Source organism: Pimephales promelas, chromosome 2 (genome assembly GCF_988280905.1).
Source record: "Pimephales promelas chromosome 2, fPimPro1.hap1.1, whole genome shotgun sequence".
Lineage (NCBI taxonomy): Eukaryota > Metazoa > Chordata > Actinopteri > Cypriniformes > Leuciscidae > Pimephales > Pimephales promelas.
The window spans coordinates 8,896,574-8,909,827 of record NC_142770.1 but is presented as its reverse complement, the minus strand read 5'-3'; the positions used below and the strand labels follow the sequence as shown (position 1 = coordinate 8,909,827).

At 37.6% G+C, this 13,254-nt stretch overlaps 1 protein-coding gene across 2 annotated transcripts in view; it reads right to left on the bottom strand.

Annotated features, from left to right (window-relative positions):
* Nucleotides 1-1,148: 1,148 nt before the first annotated feature.
* Nucleotides 1,149-13,254, bottom strand: part of sh3bp4a (SH3-domain binding protein 4a) — a 31,479-nt gene continuing 19,373 nt past the window's right edge. For both annotated transcript variants that reach the window (XM_039682917.2, XM_039682918.2), the window contains exons 4-5: nucleotides 2,845-3,033; nucleotides 1,149-2,750 (exon numbers count right to left, since the gene is read on the bottom strand). In XM_039682917.2, the coding sequence (XP_039538851.2) occupies nucleotides 2,526-2,750; nucleotides 2,845-3,033 (414 nt within the window). In that variant the 3' untranslated portion in view covers nucleotides 1,149-2,525. The remainder of the gene's footprint in view (nucleotides 2,751-2,844; nucleotides 3,034-13,254) is intronic.

Below are 13,254 nucleotides of genomic sequence, written 5' to 3'. Positions count from 1 at the left end.
AGTTGTTCTGGATCTACACTCTTCAAACTTTATCACCTAAGGGTATGAATGACGAAGCATTGTTTAATGTAATGTTATAGTGTATTTTCTTTTTTTTTTTTTTTTTTTTTTTATATATATATTATGTATTTGTTATGAGTTTTAGTGGCTAAGGAGCCCGACTGTTACAATTGTTTGGAAGTACAACTTGATATTGTTGGATAATTATGTGTGTTTTTTTTTTTTTTTTTTTTTTTTTTTTATGTCTACAGGGTGACTTTAACTAATTTTGTTATCTATTACAATTTGTAGTTGTCTGTGATGTGGGGCTAATTATGTACTCCTAATGAGCTTAATTGTTTACAGATGGAGTTCTGTGGAGTGGTCATGTACACATTTAAAAAGAGATGTTATAGAACATTTTGTATACTCCTGACGAAGGTCGTGTGACCGAAACGTTGTGTGTGAATAAACTTGATTAAAAAGTGCAAGTAATGATAGTGTGCGGGAGTTCCTTATCTGCTTGAATTGTGAGATATTTAAAATAACTTCTCAATAGTTGATTTTGCTATTGTGATATATAATCAATAACAGGAAATGAAGTCACAATTGTGAGATATACTGTCGCAATTATGAGAAATTGTCACTATAACAAAATTTAGTCGCAATTGTGACAAATAGTCAAATTTATCAACCGTTTTATGAGCACTTAACGAGAAATAAATAGTTGCAATATTGCAAAATGATGTTGCAATTGTGTGATGTATAGTAGCAATAACAGGAAATAAGGTCATATTTGTGAGACATACTGTCGCTATTGGGATATAGATATGCAATGACAAAATTTAGTCAGAATTGTGACAAATAGTCGAATTTATAAACTGTTTTATGCATTAATGAGAAATAAAATCACAATTGAGTGATATTTGCAAGAACAAAATGATGTTGCAATTGTGATATATAGTCAATAACAGGAAATGAAGTCAGAATTATGAGAAACAGTTGCAATAATAAAAAAACTAAGTCAGTTTTATGAATAGTAACAAGAAGTAAAGTCCTTATTGTGAGGTAGTTTCAATATTGCAAAAACAAAACCAAAAAACTTTGCAATTGTGAGATATACTGTCCTAATCATAACAAAATTGACGCAATAACAAGATATGAAGTCATAATCGTCAATAAAGTTGTATCAAGAACCAGTTGTAATAACTATAAATGACAAATTTGCAGTTATGATAAATAGTCACAATAAAGAGGGAGCTGACAAACCTAACAACATTCTCTCATGTACAGCTGCTTTATTGAATCCATGGGAACAACATGGGACAGCATGTTTAATTTGCTTCGTGCTAAACATTTGGCTGCAACTAAGACAATGTGTGAATTATAGCTATTCAAACAGTCACTCTCAAAGAGCTAACACAAAAACAAGTTATAAATGTGACCGAATATATATATATATATATATATATATATATATATATATATATATATATATATATTGCATACACATTCACTTCTTTTCCCTACATGCTGTTAAAATAACCAGCACAAAATCTCCTTGACATGTGCAGGTCCGTGAAATGATTATTATTCAAAACAAATAAACCGGCAAACATAAAAATGTCTAAAATTGGAAAAATTGTATATCAGGTACAAAAAAATATAGAACACAAAAGAAAAAAAATCATCAGTCATAAATAAAATCACGCTATGATCTATTCATTTATTCATCTGACTGCATTTGTTTCTCGACAAAAACACTGAATGAATGACTCACGATTGAAACTAAAGCAACACTGCAATCCAATACCAAGTACATGATGCGATAGCTGGTCTCTCAAAAGCAAACTTTGCAAAAGCTTAAACAAGATCCAGTCTGAACCTTTCCTTTTTTTTCCCACAGTCTCTTCCCATCTCATTAACACACCATACGCTTCTTCCTCTCACGTAACCAGTTTGTGTTGTTTCATGTGTCTAGTAATACTAATCCGTCTTCTTCGTCGTATAGAGCTACCGATCAAATATGACGCAACAAATAAAGATTGTGGAAAAATTTTTTAAAAATCACAAATGTGGAAGGCTCGACCATTTGGCAACAAATTACAGAACTGCAAGACCAAGACAAACGTGGGTAAATGTGACATCACAAAATAGACCTTCGTTTTTAGTAACGAACCAAGATTAAATCGGCTTCTTTTTTTTTTCAGAAAAAAATCGTCCTTGAAAAATGTGATTGTATAAATTTCCTTTGTGCCATCCGATATAAAAAATATAGATATCGCAAAGAACAAAACTGATAAAAACAGCTTCAGAACTCTAAAAACAATTGCTACACTTAAAACACTCAGTGTTTTGGCTTCATTGGCTTTCCGCATGCCCTTATTTGGACGTGGGCGGGTACAGGACGTCCTCGCGGTTATTGGATTGAGGTAAACTCACAGCTGACGGTGAAATAGAAAAGTTTATATCCGTTAGAATTTAGCATTCTCCCGAGGTGATGTCGAAACAGAAATTCTGAGGTGTTGCTTTGTGAGGAGGTGGAGCTAAATGGCAAAGTCATCCTGAGGGGCGGGGCTAAAGGCGGAGCTTCGAAGCAATTCGAGGCAATTGACTAGGATAAGGGTGCCGGTGAGGTGTTTCCAGCGTTTGGTGATGGGATTCTTCATCCGGTCCAGCCCCATGTGCAGTTCGTGGATGACATCGCGGTAACTGTCGCCAATCTGAGCGGCCCACGTCAACAGGAAGTCGTAGGCTGGTTTCCACATGGCCTGAAATTATGAGATACATGTAAATGGCTATATCTTGCGATTGAACTCACAAATGTAAACTGTACTTTTCCATATTGAAAGGAGGTGTCCTTACTTCACTATCCACCATCCCGGTTTTGTCTCTGTGCGGAGCCTCATAGGCCTCCATTTGTTGTTTGGATACATGGGCGAGTTTTTCAGCAAGTTCCCTCCAGCGAGGAGCCACTTCCACTGCCGTCGTCAGCAACACAAAGTCCATGATGAGTCGGGCCACTAAACCCTGACAATCTATTTTCAGAAGAGCCTGGGAAAGAGAGAGAGAGAGATAAATGAAGAAACATTATATTAAAGACGTCCAATTATGTCGGTTTCAGGGTTTAATGTTGCTGCAAAGTTACAAAGCACAAAGTCACTCTATATCAGCAACCACTGTTTCTGAACTCCCTGAAACGCCTCGATTTTTCTTGAGTTTTCTTTTGGGAACGAACATGTCACGATATTCCTCATTTAAATAATTCCCATCCGAGATATACGCAAAAAAATCAAATAAAGGGGCAAGGCCTGGTTGAGTTGAGTTAGTTGGTTGAAACTCGCGGTTATGGAAAGGGGCGTGACATTTCTAAAACACTCTCGAAGCGGTTGACCAATCACAACACACTGGTCCAGCCGACCAATCAGATCACACCGCGCATTTTGGAAAGAGGGGCTTCATAGAGACAGTGTTACTGACAGCCTGGGAAGCTGCAATAATGTCAAATATGTGAAAAATAATGTTTTTTTGTTGTTGTTTTGGACATTCAAGCATAAAAGATCTAGTAGACCTCAAAACTAATGTCAAGGCTTTTTAAAAGGGCATAATAGGTCCTCTTTAATTTATGTACCATAATCAAAGTTATTAAAAAATCTAATTCTTTAGAAGTGTTTAAATGTCTAAAAATGTATAATTGAAACAGGCCAAAATTATAATCTTTATGACCTTCATACAGAGATTGAAATATGTATCTGCAATTTTGCAGTCACATTTTACCCTAAAGATTTGTGTTCTTTTAATTTAATGTTTCACAAGCAACACTAATAACATTAGTCCTGCCCTCTGGTCCTGCTTAAAATGTTCATAATATCTTATAATGACACCATAGAGTTTCATTAGAAGTAATTAGGACGTCTCTAGTTTATATAAGGTGATATTTTGAGTTCTGCAAAACATGACTAGAAATCTTTCTACACAATAATGTACTATTGACTCATAGGGCTGGCAGGTATGAGGTTATATATCATGTAATTGTCAATGTTGTTGTTTGTTTGTTTTTTACATTTTCCAGATTTGGCAATCATTTTATTTTATAAATAATTATATATTTTTGTTTGCGTTTAAATTTTTCTTCATTGAATTTGTCTTCAAATTCCCAATCAAGAGAGAAATTAAGAGATACCTTTCCAATTAGTTTTTTAAACGATTAAAAATAGGCATTAAAATATGGTTATGATAGAAATGTATTATAAGTTTTGATATATATAACAGGCATATATAATAACAATATACACTACTTTGGGTCTTTGGGATGGCAAGCTTTTTGAATGTTTTCAGAAGACATCTCTAATTTATTTCATGAAAAATATCAAATGAAAAAGTCTAATTTTAGTCTCACAGTATATTGCAAAATGTAATTTATTCTTGTAATGGCAAAGCTGGTCTTCAGTGTCACATGATCCTTCAGAAATCACACATATATATATATTTACTATATAAATAATAAGTGAAAATAAATGCCAAGCATATTCAAGCATTAAAAGAAACCACACAGCCAACAATCCCACAGACACACACATATACATAGTGTGAGAGATTAGACACTCTTCTCCATGACAGCCGTATTTCTAAATCCAATTGTGTGTGAGACATGATCCTCCCAGCACACAAACTATAGAGAGTGATCTGGCCTCCCTTAGAAGAGGAAATTAAACTAATGTGAAGTTAAATGCGTCTTAAAACAATGGCCAGGTGTGGCAGAACTACAACAGTGTAAACAGTCATAAAGACAGAATGGATAAGGTTAGACAAAAATGCAAGGTCGGGAATTTGTACTCTTCTCTATGCAGCCCTCCATGGATGAGTGACTGAAACCTTCATTGGACCCGACCGACCCCGTTTCCTGCCACACACACACACACACACACACACACACAAACAAACACACACAGCAATGTTTGGAATGAGACGGGACCCCTGGGGTCCAGCAGAATGGAGTGGTAATCCCCTCTCTCTTCCACGTTTGCTGCCGAAGAAGGGAAGAGAGGAAAGAAAAGCACGACTAGAGACGGGGGAGAATCTCAGTGAGACGATAACTTAAGATGTATACAATCATGAGTAATGTCGCACGTACCCCGTCTCCCTGTTGGCTAAATAAAGTCAATGACTTCCTTTTTATTGCTTGATGGAGAGACACTGTACATGTGTAAAGGAGACGAGGGAGGTGGAAACTTCCGGAACTGGGGAGTAACGCTTCAATAGCATGATAAAGCTGTGAGGAGACTTTAGATTTATTCCCCTGCAGAGCTGAGAGTTCTTTTGTTTAAAGGACGCATTAATATTCTCAATATGAAACAACTACAGAACGCTTTAGTAAATCTAAACCTAAAGGACAGACACTTTAGTTTGAGGGACAAAAAACAAGCGAATACCAACAAAAACTTTTTTTTAAATAATAACCACAAAATAAAAAAACTTTTTTTTTTTATAATAACCACAAAATAGTTAACTATATACTTCATAGTATAACTAAATTTTTATTAGTTTTTAGTATAACTAGATTTTTTCTTTCTAGTTTTTATATAACTAGATTTGTATCCAGAAATCCTGTAAATATATATTTATGTGTATATAATGCATCGAAGACTCACACTGACCTTTTATAAATATGATAATGAATGTGAAAATATTGAAAATATATTTTTTAAATAATTATAAAAAATATATATTTTTATATAATTAAATAAATAATAATTTTTTTATATTTTTTAAATAATTAAATCTATATACTCTGTGTGTATACATAATGTAAATTGTGTACAAATTAAATTATATATTAAACATGTAAATTTCGTTAGTTTTAATCTATTTTTTATATTTTTTACATTATATATATATATATATAACTAATCATATAAAAATGAAAATCTATAGAAAATTCTGAATGTTTATTATATAATGCAACAAAAATATATTCCATTGCAAGTGTGTGCGGTGTATGTACACACTTTGTTTTATTCAGAATAGATGGAGACTCATAAGAGATGCACATCTTGTAGTTATATGCTTGTATACATATATATTGCTTTGACAGTATCTCACGCCACAGGATGCAAATAGCCTTTTATATGAATGCGGTAATGCTTTTCTGAAAAAGCAATTTCCATCTATCCTCCCCCATCTTTCTTTCTCGCTTTCTTTTAGCACGCTTTAATTGATTGCGGGCCGATCCACGCCTGATCTTCCAGACAAACGCCCTCGCTGCGTTCCTGGCCAGATTCTCGTTTGGGATCTATTGAAAGCACTCAAGAGGTCTGCTGATTCCTGACATTTAGGATGAGATGGCAAAATGTCACAGTCATTAGAGGGAAAAATACGTTCAGCTGAACAGCCTGGGTAATTTTCTTTCTAGCCAAATGGCCCTGTAATTTATTCTTTTTGGAAGGCTCAACTCGTGTATATGTTCTCAAGAAATGCACAGAGTTGCATTCCTGCTCCTAACAACACCTCCAGCTAACCTTTAATGAAAGACTGATGAGTCTTTCAGCTATTAACTTGCAGAGATCTTAAATTTCCAGTTGTATTTGCATTTGCATTGTCTCTACAACATATAGTAAAACAGAATGCTTCAGAAGTAAGGGCTGGGTGTTTTTGATTTGCTAAAAAGAACCGATTCCTAAGAGTCATTGGTTGGGAATCAAAATGCACTGGCCTCACAGTACTGCACATTTGATAAGAGTCATTCGTTCAGGAATCAGACTAAACGGGTAGCGCTGTATGTTTTTTTTTTTATTAACTACACAAGAGTAATTCATTGGGGAGTATACTACACCGGAATCAAACTACATACATGGTGTATGTTTTAAATTCGCCCAAAATAATTGCCTCCTAAGAGTCGGACTACACCGGTTACGCTTTTATGCTTCGTTTCCACAGAGCGGTACAATATAGTTTAGTATGGAATGCATTTTTGTCGTTTCCACTGTCAGAAGTTGTGAATGAATTCCCAACTGTACCGTACCACTTTTTTGGGACTCTTCCGTTGGGGTACCTAGCACAGTAGTCCGGTATTAAGGGTGGAGCTAGACTCAATGCAGAACACTGATTGGTTGACTGAGAATCGTTACTTGCGCGTAATGACAACACAATTTTTAAAATACGCCATTTTTTTAAATACAGTTGAAACACAATACCGTTTGTTCTTGTAACAAAAAGCCACATGCCAAGAAGAAAGAACAAAATTTGCTGTATGTCCTCCATTGCTGTTTCCTATGTCACTTTCTTCATTGCGCGATAATGACATTGATCGCTACTTTCCGGCAAACACCACGCCTATCAAGTAAGATCAGGGTTTACCGTCTCGAATTGTACTGTACAGTACCGGTTTGTTAGCCTGGCAAGCCAGACCTACATCAAGATGTTAGGTCTGGGAACTCACAATTGGCATACCTCAATCCGAGGGGCGGGATAAAAGGTTGTCTTTCAATATCCCTCGGCACGCCATAGGATAACGCTAACTAACCAGAGCAACGAACGGCTGAGGCTGAGTGAGTCCCATGCGTTTTCCCACCAGCGGAGCTTTTGATATATTAAACTTTTGCCGTATCCGGTCGTCAAAACTCCGAACAAATCTTCCTTTTTTTAAGAATGACTTAAGTGACGTTCTCTTAACTCCAATTCATCCAGAGTCGCGGCCAAAGCCGAATCGAAAGACCGCTGTTCGCCAGAAGCATCTTGTTTGTTTTCAAGTCGCAGGGAAATCAACTATGGAAATCACGGCGCAGAACCGTCTGCCGTCATTGTGTTAAGCCCGCCCACCAACTCTATACGATGTGATTGGCCTGACCAGAGTTTGGTTTTTCCATTTCGAAAGCTAATGGAGAGTTGCTAGACCACACTGGCAGCAAAATAAGTTTTGCTGCCGCTAGGGTGCATCTAGATTTCTAGGTTACCGGTTTGTGGAAATGAGCCAAAACATGAGCAATTCAGTCATTAGTTTGGGAATCAAACTACAGTTGCGACTCTGTATATTATTGGTTCTGTAAAAAAGGATCTTGCTCATTGTGCTGTCAAAAAGTTGAAGCACATGGGACCATTTCTGGATCTGAACAGTAATGTGAAGGACTGTAGGTGGTATTTATTACTAGGGATGTCCCGATCCGATCCACGGCATCGGTATCGCGCCGATACCGGCCCAGAACGCTAGATCGGAGATCGGAGGGGAGAAAAAAATATGAGCGATATCCAGTTTAGCGGCGCAGCCTGTCACGTGATGATTGTTGTGTTTAAGCACACGCGCGCAGAGAATCACTCTCGCTGTTGCGCACGGATTCTAATGTAATCGGATGATTCCACCCACAAAAGCTGCATTTCAGTCTTTTCAGAAATTCATTGGCTATCAGAAAATAGCGTCATTTCATTCTCTATTGCAACTGGATAGATAAACTGTCACTCAAAGAGAGAGCGAAACTGGCGCGCGTAAAGTTTGAAGCGAAATTTACGCGCGTCAGAATCAAAATCCGTTGGCGGTCATTGTTTTTATGTCGACCGAGCATTCATCAAGAGAGTTACCGCTCTGTATTTACTCTGGATAGCAGAACAGCGGCGTGGGGATCATCGTCGCCGGATATTTGTGTCCACCGGACCCTTCGGAGCCGAACCGTTTGGCGAGTTTCACCATTTGCTCGCTCCAGGAGCTGCGCTGGATGACGGCCGCTGTCAGCGGTACTTCCGCCTGTCACGCGCCCAGTTTGATGACATGTTGTCCCGCATCTGAGCGAGGATCACCCTCGCCCGGCCCCTCATCCATCTAATCTAGCTGTCATTTATTTTTGTTTTGATGATAAATAGAGCCAGCCTTCAAAAGTTATTAACCTGTCCTGTGATTTTTTTTCTCTCTCTCACGTCCAGACACGAATTTATGCACATATGTTGATATATATAGCGCGCTATGTATGTTATGCGCGCAGTATGTCTCGCTCTAGATTCCGGGAGATTTGAACTAATTTGCGGGCATCAGGGAGACGCTATCAATATGCGGGAGACTCCCGGAACTTCCGGGAGACTTGGGATGTCTGTCTTTACAACATAATACTATTTCTAGATATGGAATGAATAACATTCAATACAAAATGAACATGTCTCCATATAGAAATAATGTTTTAAGTGATGAAACATTTGCTTTGTTGTGCATAATCCCACCATGCATTTAGTCATATTAACAAAATAATTTATTGAAGCATCCAGACACTTCACCACGTGAGCAAGCAGCTAGGCTCCTGATTGGTTAACGCGGCGCGAATTCACGCAAAGTTCAGATTTTTCAACTCGGGCGGCAGACGCGAATTCGCGTCAAACGCGTGAATGCACAACGCTCAATTCACGCCATTCGCGCCAACTTGACGCGCGAATGAGGCGTATTCGCGTCTTCCGCGCCGCGCTCCACGCCTCATTCGCGCCGCAGGAATTTTTCTTGCATTGACTTAACATTGAAATCATTCGCGCCTGACGCCCTATTCGCGTCCGGTGTGAACGTAGCATTAGTGCGTCGAAGTTGTGATAGCGCTGTCGGCTAACGCGAAATGCTACTATTTACATTCCATGGATGTTTATTCATATATACAATTGTTTTGGACTAAAAACTTCTTCAAATTGGATTGTATGGACGCTTTACAGTGAAACCAAACCATTTTTGTTGGAATGTGGACTAACAGATGGCTAATTGGTGAGTTTCTTCCAGTTTGTGTTGGTTTGTTTTGGCTGTTGGTGGTCTGACAAAGAGACAGATTGTGCCCGCTGTGTTGATTGTATCTTAAAATGGTTTACGTCGTTCGAATCACGAGTTTCTCAGCTTTCCAAAGATATGTATTATGTTTACTTTTGTGTTTGTTTTGTTTTGTCTTTCACAAAGTTAAACCTATAAACCACCCTGTGGGCCGTATACGGCACGTCGGACCACGAAAAAAAAAATATCGGACTAATATCGGTATCGGCAAAAGCCAAAGGTGCGGCATCGGTATCGGTATCGGAAGTGAAAAAGTGGTATCGGGACATCCCTATTTATTACCTAACCCTTGTCAAAGAACAACTGATAGAATTCCCACTATAAATGAGTCTCCAATGGTTCTTTACTCCAAGTCAGAAAGAAATGGATGGCTTTTAAATGGATGGTTTATTTATTGTTTTAATGTTTCTAGTCAGTCCAGGGTCGAGCGTCTATTTTCAGAGATGGTTTGGTGAACTGGCACTGTCTGTATACTTGTATTTATGTATTCACATCCTGAGCTTTTTCAAGTCTTTCCGAAATTAACTCTATACACAATGGGAAAAATGTTTGTTTTACTAACAAGACTATAAAGAGTATACACACACAGAGTACTCGAGCCCAAAGGTTAAAAAAAAAGAAAATAGGTACAAAACACCATGGAAGCATAATTGATTGGATGTTTTGGTTTAAAGGCCTGGGAAAAACAAATATGCAAATTCAATTAGATGTCTACTAAGCATAAATGGCTTCCTATCCGTCTTTCTGATTAAAATCTGACTTGAAAATGCAGAGCCTGAATTACAACATCACCTCGCTAGAATACATATCCAGATTCCAGACTCACAGGAATGTAAAGTCCCCACTGGAGTGCGGTTGGAATGTAACAAAAGCATTACAGATGCATCAAATTGGACCAGAATACCTCCTGAATTACCTGGTTAATAAGAAAATTATGAATCGTAAAGGAATGGGACCACAGGCATGATCAGAATTCTTCTGCCTAACCATTACAAAGGAATGTTCCGGAATTAGAACACACAACATTCCGTAGGCCAGCAGGCCACCTGTTCGGAATGTGACCATTTTAATGAGGTTAAAATGACTGATGCCGTTTGGAATTGAGTAAATATCAGAACTCTAAGTAAACTTATGAATAAACTGCCTTGTTGCCACTGCCACAACGTTATCAAAGTCAAACAATATCAGAGTGTAGATGCCAAGCTCAATACGGTGCTTCAATGTACAAACAAGAAGACAATTGGATTTGGGGAGGTGTAGTTATGTAGGCAAATATCTGAGGTAAAATTCAAAGGTTTGTCAATACAAAGAGTACACGTTTTTTAATGCTTTTTCGAATATTATTACCTTTCGTGTAGTGTGTGATATAGCGGTTTGTAAATGTAAAAGTTCTGCAAAGGTTTAAAGATCAAAATTCACGACTAGCGATTTGATTAGCATATTCTGTCATGGTAATCTATAAAATCGCTCGTGTTCTCGGGGGTGGGGTTTATGTAAATTTTAGGGTTAGTGATGTCACTAACACCAGAGGAATCTCGTCCCTACCAGTCATTTGTTGTAGTCCAAATATATTCCTTAGCCTCGAACTTTGAGCGTTGTAACTTTGCAGATGTTGTTTATGCTCAAACAGCAATATGACACAATAACTAAAGTTAGAAATGTGAAATCATAATCAACCACCCCTTGTTGGAATAGCATACTACCCTTCCTATTTCTGCCATATAACAGACTGATCTCATGAAATGGCGTATGTATGACACGCCAATTAGTATTTCCATTTTTGGCACGCTATAATCGCTTTTCAGCGTGTTTATGAATGCCGTTGACTTAACGTTAAATTACTGTATATATAAATATTGTTTATATATACAGTGTTCCCCAACCATCCTAGAAAAAAAAATATCGCTCCCCAGATGTAGATCTACATTTTGCTTCGTTTCGCTCGGACATTTAACGGCGTGTACAGACACGCGGAATCACTCGGACATTTAACGGCGTAGACATACACGCATACATGCGGATAGCTAAAAATGTGTATAGATAACACGCCACTTGACTTGAAAGTGGCGTGTATGTTTACGCAAAAGTCATGATGTCATGTTGCATATAAATATCTATTAACACTGAGATTGTGCACAAACATGCTGGAACACTACAATGCTCTACACCACATGCAAAGTAAAAGTATGCTAGCATGAGATTCCAAAGATATTTAGCCATGTTTGCTAAATCTAACTCACTTTAAAAAGCTCAAGGACTTGGCTGAACTTCTCACAGACTTGCATTGTCAGATATACAGATATGAAAATCTCCGGTTTAGCTATATGAATGAAAACACTACATCAACGGCTGAAGTAGCCTTCTGGTCTTCAGGGACTCAGAACTGAAAGTGGGATTGAAACCAATTTCAGGTTACAGGAAAGTTCCAATCACTTTAAAAAAAAACATTAATGGTGTCGAAATAGAGGCTGACCGGTTGACTATAAGAGACATGCTCTCAAATGGGATTGCTGAGCCACTCGTCCTCTGCACAATTTCATCCACTTTCATCTGAGACAACCTGATGGGAATGATGGACAGATGAAATTGAACTGTGAGCTTAGGAACGGTGGCATCTCGTTTTCTACAGTTTAGATGCCTGCTGTGGCATCCTGCATTTCGGTAGTTTAGAAAGGGATGGGAAGCAAAAAAGATGGAAAGAAAAGAAACAGCAGGGGGGGAGGCAAGCTGATGAGTGGGAGGAAGACGAAAGATTTTCTTTCTTCATTGTAAAACTGAATAAAATGAACCCGCCAAGGATTTTCTATCTCTCTTGTGACAAGAATAATGAGCAGAGTTTTATTTTCTAGTTGAAAGGCTTTTTGCCTGTGCGGGAGAATGTTTAATATCAGATTTGTTCTGCATTCCGGCCAACATATTACAGGAATAGCTCACCCAAAAATGACAATTCATCACTTACTCACCCTCATGTCTTTCTGTATGACTTTCTTTCTTTTGTGGAAGACGCAATAAAAAAAAGTGAACGAGGACCTCGGTGCTCAAGCATGATTTTAAAAGCAATAACAGCAAAAATCTGAGACCATATTGAAAATATTAATTTAAACAAATCATTTAAGAATTTCTTTTTGCCAGATTTCTAAATTATGCCAATAATATAATTTGTAATGAACACAACTGGAGGATTAGAAAAATGCATTACTCTTAAAATTTTTAATAACTTCCAGAACTTTTTTCAGGTCTAGAATTTAACTATATAATATTTGTTATCAATCTTTCCAAAATTTGATCTATCTTTGCATTTTACTTTCGGGTCCAGCAGCTGACTCCCTCGCATTAAGTTTAATTTCAGGGAATGATGGGATGATATCTCAAGCAATCAATTACCAAGTGATTCATCCACCGTCACGGAAAAACGAATTATAGCTGTTGGATTTATCTTGACCTCCCTTGGCATCCTCCCACAACCTGGTTTGCCACATCATCAGATAGAT